Below are 7,763 nucleotides of genomic sequence, written 5' to 3'. Positions count from 1 at the left end.
TCCACCTGCCTCAGCCTCCCAAAGTGCTGGGATTACAGGTGTAAGCCACTGCACCCGGCCTTATGTATTTATTTTTTTAAAGATGGGGTTTCACCATGTTGCCCAGGTTTGTATAATCTTAGGTTTGCTAGTAGCCACATTTAAAAATATCAGGTAAAATTCATTTTAATAAAATATTTTATCCTATTATATCCAAAATATTACCATTTCAATGTATAATCAATATAAAAATTATTGAGATATTTTATATTCAACATCTGGGCTGTCTTTTACACTTACAGCACACCTTACTTCAGACTAGCTATAATGTCAAGTGTTCAAGGCTAAAGGCTACTGTTTTGAACAATGCAGCTCTAGAAGCTGCCACCTGAAAAGGGTTAAACAAGGTTTACACAGAGCAAAAAGAGAAAGCCACATAGATGAACAGGTGTTGATATGGTTTGGATGTTTATTCCCTCCAAGTCTCATGTTGAAATGTGATTCCCAAGGTTGGAGGTAAGGCCTGGTGAGAGGTGATTGGATCATGGGGGTGGATCCCTCATGAATGGCTTAATACCATCCGCTTGGTGATAATGAGTTCTCACTCAGTTCACATGAGATCTGATTGTTTAAAAGAACCTGGGACCTCTCGCTTCTCTCCCTCCCTGCCTCCCTGCCTCTCTTGTCATCTGACATTTCTGCTCCTGCTTCACCTTCCTCCATGATTGTAAGCTTCCTGAAGCCCTCACCAGAAGCAGTTGCTGGTGCCATGTTTCTTGTACAGCCTGCAGAACCATGAGCCAAATAAACCTCTTTTCTGTGTAAATTACCCAACCTCAGTTATTTCTTTATAACAATACAACAACAGACTAACACAGGTGGTGAGTAGTCCTGGGTTACCACATCCACACAGTGAGCCTCGGGCATGAGGTGAAGTGAGGGGTGATGCCCAAATGGTGGGTGTGACCCGGCCCCGTTGGTCGCAGTCTGAGAAGGCCCTTAAAAGTCCACTTCGGTCACTCGTGTCTGGCTACCAGCTCCCCGCCGCCCTGTGCTTGGCAGGCTGGCATCCGGCCTGGGGAAAAGTGGAGCAGGTCTGCGAGGCTAAGTGTCCCAGCAGCGCACCTAGAGGTGAGAATCTGGAAGAAGAGGAGACCACAAGGATAGGCCCAGGAAAATGAAGAGATGGAGCAGCCCATGCAGAATAGAGAGGAAGACTGCCCTTTGGGAGGAGGTGAAGGCCACCGGCCTGCAGGAAATCGACGGGCACAGGCTTGCCGACTTGCCCCTAATTTTCGATGGGCCATACCCAATAGGCAGGTCAATGATGGGATGGGTGGAGTTGGAGATGATATGGAAATATTCATGGAAGAGATGAGACAAATCAGGAGAAAACTTAGGGAGCTGCAGTTCAGGAATTGTCTGCGTATCCTTATAGGAGAGCTCTCTAATCACCATGACCATCATGATGAATTTTGCCTTATACCTTGATTCCTGCCATTTATCATGAGATTAATACTGTGATTCTTGCTGTTTTCCTTTTCCTTGCATTTTCCTAATATGCCTTTACTGATCCGTTTGCTGTGAACCCTATGTTATTTCCATGTGTCAAGTGGGTCTTGTGTTGCCAGCTTCTAATTGGAGATTGCCTTTGCACTCAGTCTAAGTTTCTGTCAGCAGTAGCGTTTCACCCATGTGCATGGAAAAATTTAAAGTTAATAAAGCAATTTAAAAAGAAAAAAAAAAGGTCCACTTCAAGGACCAGTGAGTTGCTTCAGGTAATAAAGGGTTAACTTTAAGGACATAAGCTCAGGAGTCCAGGGAAAGCCAAACTGGCAGTCCCAGAGGAGATCCAGACCTCAGATGGATCACCCACTTTACAGGATTGGTTATGCAAATGCATGTGCACAGAAATCACCTGGCGAATCTGGTTGAAATGCAGATGCTGATTACACAGGTCTGGAGTAGAGCCTGGGAGTCTGCATGTCCAGCCTCCAGTTGATGCCATGCTGCTGGTTCCACAGACCACTCTTGGAGTAGCAAGGAGGGATTTAATTACATATGTGATACTTTCCACCTAGTACAGTGATTCTCAAACTTGAGTGTGTATCAGAATCACCTGGAGGGCTACTGAAAACAAGGACTGGGCTGGAGCCATCTTCCTGACTCTCCCCTCCCACATGGTCCTAGCATATCTCCCCGCAACCCCCAGCCACCCACCCCTCAGTGCTGCAGCTCCCCGCTTCTACACCCATGTGAAACCACGGCAGTGAAGACCAAGACTCTGACTATGTAAGAGAGAGAGAACCAGCCAGCGGGTCCTTCTGTGACAGCAGAAGGGAGAATGACCCCATGTCAGAAGATTTAGGGGAGAAGAGTAACCCCGACAACCACTAATGTAGCTCATTGACACCAGGATTCTTGGGCCACCTTGAATTCGTAGGAAATGCCCCTGTGCCATCTTTTGTTGCTACTGCTCTTTTCAGGGCAGATTTCTCAGATTCCTTTCATCTTCACCTTGGGTTGGATTGATGACATTATACATTTTAAGGCCATGTCTATTTATATTGGCCGAGTTTTAAATTATTGTGTTCCTCCTGGATGTTTGTTGTGGTTCTTCTTTTTTTTTTTTTTTTTTTGCTCACTTATTTATTTTGGAATGTCTTCCTTTAACTTTTCTACCTATCCGGAGGGCGTATAATTATATTTCCCATTCATGTTCTTTATAAATGCTTTTAAACCTCTAAAACTCCCTAATGACTCTTCGTTTTCTAGGGGTATATGCCCTATTTTTCAAAATCTAGGCAGGATCTTAAAATGCTCTGCGTTTTTGTCCTTTTCTGTCTTTGATTAAAGTTTACAAGTGTGATAGAGAGGAAAATTATTCTTTTTGCCCCACCAGGCTCTTTGCTGCAGAATAGTTGTGTGTCAAGACTGCCTTGGCAGAAGCGGCCTTACTCATAAAGTATACAAAAGAGTTAGCTGGAAAATTACTTGATCTCATTCTGTTCTTAAAGGATGACTTCTAAATTTCCTTTACCTGGATTCCCTTCCCTCCTTTATCTTCACCGTCCACTTTGCCTTTGCCTCTTTTAACCTCCAAAGTATACATGGGTTGCCCTTTTGGGCCCAACTTAGATTTTTGCTTCTGAGGCTGCCTCCTCCTCTTTCCATCTTGTGTTCCTCTACCTCCTTCTCCCATCTCCACCCTGGCCCTTTGTGAATTTAGGCTTTTTCCAGTTGCTCATAGTTCTAGCCTCTTCTTCATCCCTCAGATTTTATTGAATGTGCTAACATTGTGCCGGGATATAAAGAACAATAAAGCTCAAACTCCTAGCCTCAGGCAGTCCTGCCTCAGCCTCCTGAGAAGCTATGGCTACAGGCACATACCACCATGCCTGGCTTCGTGGTTCTTTATGCTTGAATTTATTTGTATTTAAATTGTAAATAAAGCTGGGTGTGGCCACTTACACCTGTAATCCCTGTACTTTGGGAGGCCAAGGTGGGCAGTTCACTTGAGGTTAAGAGTTCGAGAACAGCCTGACCAACATGGTAAAACCCAGTCTCTACTAAAAATGTAAAAATTAGCCGGGTGTGGTGGTGGGTGCCTGTAATCCCAGCTACTCAGGAGGCCGAGGCAGGAGAATCACTTGAGCCCAGGATGGGGAGGTTGCATTGAGTTGAGATCATACCACTGCACTCCAGCCTGGGTGACAGAGTGAGATTCCATCTTAAAAAAATATTAAAAAAAAAATTGTAAATAAGTATTTTAAATGTTTTTCTTCTCCACTAGAACTGTAAGCTCCAGAAAGGCAAGACATATCTCTTTTTATCACTTACTGAATCCCCAGTGTAAGGAAGCTAACACAGGGCCTGAGCCATGGTCTGGCCTGTAGAAAAAGCTCAGTAAATATTTGTTGACTGCCTCTGTAGCTGTCATTGGGACTTCATTCCCTGTACTAAGAAAGGCATTCTGTTTCTAGTATATATAAGCACTAGTCAGACCTTCAGCAAGTAGACTGACATGTACAATAAAATCCAGAATAATATCTGAGCCTTAAAAGAAAGGCAGGGTTCTTCCAAGAAGAGAATATCTACAAAAATGTGATCCACATTGAGCAATTTCAGTGACCTTTAGTTTTGACTTTTTTTGTTCCTTTTTTCTTCAATACCAAGTTTAATATTTAACCAGAAGTTCTGGTTCTAGGCATTTCTCCAGAGGTTTTCTTAAGCCACTGGCTCTAAACAGAGACAGTACCACCCTCTAGGGGGCACTTAGGAGATTCAAGGGGGCCCTCTTGGTTTCCCAGTGATTGGGAGAGTTGGCAGATTTAGGGGGCAAGCACCAGAGGTACAGGATGGGCTTCACAGCAAGAATCTTCTCCCAGTTCGTCACAGTCCTACCAGAACAGACACCACAAATATATAAATTGATGGTTTCTTAGTCTTCAAAAATACAAAGAAAAAAGTCTTCAAGACATTGTAAAACAAGCCCAGTAATTGAAGAAACGGTCATCATCTAGAGGGAAGATTAAAAGGAATGAAGCTACAGCTCCAAAATTATTGAAAAATTTACTCTGCACAAATTTTCTACTAAATGAAATATGGCATTTCTATATAATTATGTCATATAATTATATATATAGATAATGTAATTACTACACTATTGCCTTGAAAATGTGGATCAGAAGAGGCTTACAACTCTTAATATTAGAAACAAATAGTTTAAGTTAGTGGAGATGCATAAAATGTAGGCATCTTAGTGAATTTTATTACCTGCTCACATTTTTGAAAACTTTGGGGAGCAGTAATCTATGTTGCAAAAATATTATGTATTAATGGTTTTTTTGGAGATGACTGCTGTTCTCATCCTAACACATGGCTTCCCTATAGCTTCTTGTTATTATCACTGTTCCTTCATCCAAACCATTCACTGAATGTATATTTCAAGGTAAGGTGGGATTTTACCTTGAAATTCCACCTTGCCTTTCTGTGATAACTTTTACTGTGATAATTTTTTACTATTTGATCCCATATCATAAAACAGAGAATTGTTTTAACACCACATCAATACATTAATAGTCTTTTTAAAAATCTCTACTTCAGTGGTCTGTAACTTGTCTTGCTATGTGACCTTCTTTTAAAGTGACTTTCTTCTTTCTTTTTTATATATACATTTTTTTTTTTAAATAGAGTCTTGCTCTGTGACCCAGGCTGAAGTGCAGTGGTGCAATCTTGGCTCACTGCAACCTCCATCTCCTGGGTTCAAGTGATCTCCTCTCTCAGCTTCCTGGGTAGCTGGAATTACAGGCACGTACCACCACACCCAGCTAATTTTCTGTATTTTTAGTAGAGACTGAGTTTCACCATGTTGGTCAGGCTGGTCTCAAACTCCTGAACTTGTGATCCGCCTGCCTCAGCCTCCCAAAGTGCTGGGATTACAGGCGTGAGCCACCGCGCCCGGGCAATACCTATACATCTTTTTATTTGAGTATTCTAGTGTCCATTTGTATACCTGTGCTCTTGCCCTTTGCCGTGCTACTTGTACAGTATGATTTTTGATCACTCACGTTTAAATCTAAACATGCTTTACGAGGTAATGGAAGCATCTGCCTTTTCATTGTCATCTAATTTTCCTGAGCATTTACATATTGAAATTGTCATGCTCAAACAGTTGCATGTTGGAATCCTATTATTATGATTCACTTTCCCTCTATATCACCTTAATGCTTTAGTTAAAACTTTACAATTATTTTCTTTTTGAAATTATCACATATATGTATGCATGATGAGAAGGGAATTTTGATCAGGATGGCATGAGGGTGTCAGTTAATGTGTGTTATAAAAAGTGGGTATTTGTTCTGATAGAGTGGAGAACCACTATTTTAAGTAATCCTTAAAAAATGCTTTGAACTTGGCTATAAGTAGGGTGACTGCTCCCCACTTTTCCGGAAACGGTCCCAGCTTTCTCCCGTTGTCCTGGCATAATTATTAATGGCATCTCTCTCAGTGTTGCGAGTCCCGGTTTGGGTGATAAATTACTTCTCCGCATATTTTTAGAAGCATTTCGGCTCCTTTCACTTTTGGTCGTCACATTATTCACTTTTTGAGCACTATGTTCTGACTCGATTCAGTCTTTCTGTATCGTCTGACAAACAGAGCTAAGTTACATTATCCCTTCCACCACTGAACTTTCCAGTTCTAAGACCTGCCAGTATTCTCTTATGCTTGCCTTTGAAAAATCTAAGATCAAATACCATCAGTCTCTTGGCCTCTGCTTTTTCCCATCAATCTGCTCCTGTCCTCACAAATTCTCTTAACTCACTCTTCTATTTTTGGCATTTCTACTTTAATCCCCTTTCCACTTATTTTCCTACGTAAACTTACTGTTCTTCCAGAGTTTCATACTTTTACAAAATTAATTTTGCCTTATCTGACAATTTGCAACTTCAAATTTTTCCTATAAATAGACCTTTTAGTAATTTTAGCATAAATTCTTTTTGTTTTGATGTGAACTCTCTGTTAACTCACATTAAGTATTCATCAATTCCATTTTTAGCTGACTGCTTTCTGTGTTACTTTTTATCATACCCTCTTACCCTGACATAGAAGTATCTCTCCCCAGCATTCTTTTGCTCTTCTCTGGGGAAGTGCCATGTTTTTGCTTTTATTTTATTTTTTTAAGGAACAAAGGAATTTAAGCCTTTTGGATTAAGATGTTTATCTCCCAAGACTTTTTTCAATGCTCAGTCTAATTTTTTTATTGTGGTAAAATATATGTATGTGACATAAAATTTACCATTTTAACCATTTTAAAGTGTGCAGCAGTCATTAAGTACATTCACAGTATGTACAGCCATCATTGCTATCTCATTTCAGGACTTTGTTATTACCCCACATGGACTTTGTTAAACCCCATACCCACTGAGCATTAATTCCCCATCCCCTTTGCCCCCAGCTCCTGGCAACTATGAACCACCTTCTTTCTCTATGGATTTCCTCTCCTGGACAGTTCCTATAAACGGAATCATAAAATACATGGCCTTTTGGGTCTGGGCTCCTTCACGTATCACACTTTTTCAAAGTCTGTCCATGTTGTACCATGTATTAGTACTCCGTTCCTTTTACAGCTGAATAATACTTCATCATATGGATATACCACATTTTTTAATCCATTTATCAGTTGATTAGTCTAATTTTTTGAAACCTTTATTCCCAGATGAAATGAGTGATGCAGTCACGTGGGCAGTGCCATGGATGACACATAGATGCTTTGTGGTGGGATGTTAGAAACTGGATAACGCTGCTGTATGGCGCGTGTTTAGGAGGCCCTACCCACCCTCTATTCGGATGCCACATTTTACTTTCTTCCTCCCTGCCCCTTTATTTGCAGCTAGATAATGTTTTTCATGTTTTGTTTCTTCTTTACCATTGTATTTATAGGTTTTAGAAAATACAGTGAATAACATCCTCAGTGTCCCACCACCCCCAAAATAACCAGCATTAACAGCATGGTACCTTTTCTTCTGGATGTTTTCCTGTCTTTGGGTATTTTATTTTTACCTAATTATGATCACATTGAATAGGGAATTTTATATGCAGCTCTTTCTGCACAATATTTATGTAACAAATATTTAAATACTACAATATGCTGGGATTTGTTATGAATACCTCTGGTGAAGGAATAAGAAGTTTCAGTGGGAGTATGGGTTGGGGTCTTCAGCATATAGATGATACTTAAGGCTATGGACTAAGACCTCCTGGGGGAAATTAGATGGAACTGA

At 40.8% G+C, this 7,763-nt stretch overlaps 1 protein-coding gene across 1 annotated transcript; it reads left to right on the top strand.

Annotated features, from left to right (window-relative positions):
• The first annotated feature begins 1,002 nt into the window (after window positions 1-1,002).
• On the top strand, window positions 1,003-1,714 carry LOC116546450 (protein BEX3-like). Its single transcript, XM_032272707.1, has one exon. It carries the CDS (start codon window positions 1,165-1,167, stop codon window positions 1,468-1,470), a length of 306 nt encoding a protein of 101 aa, XP_032128598.1. The 5' UTR covers window positions 1,003-1,164; the 3' UTR covers window positions 1,471-1,714.
• Window positions 1,715-7,763: the final 6,049 nt, after the last annotated feature.

The sequence above is a fragment of the Sapajus apella genome, unplaced genomic scaffold, assembly GCF_009761245.1.
Source record: "Sapajus apella isolate SASKATOON/1434 unplaced genomic scaffold, GSC_monkey_1.0 scaffold916, whole genome shotgun sequence".
NCBI classification, from domain to species: Eukaryota; Metazoa; Chordata; class Mammalia; order Primates; family Cebidae; genus Sapajus; species Sapajus apella.
The sequence above is the reverse complement of the archived record's forward strand: the minus strand, read 5'-3'. Positions and strand labels throughout refer to the sequence as shown.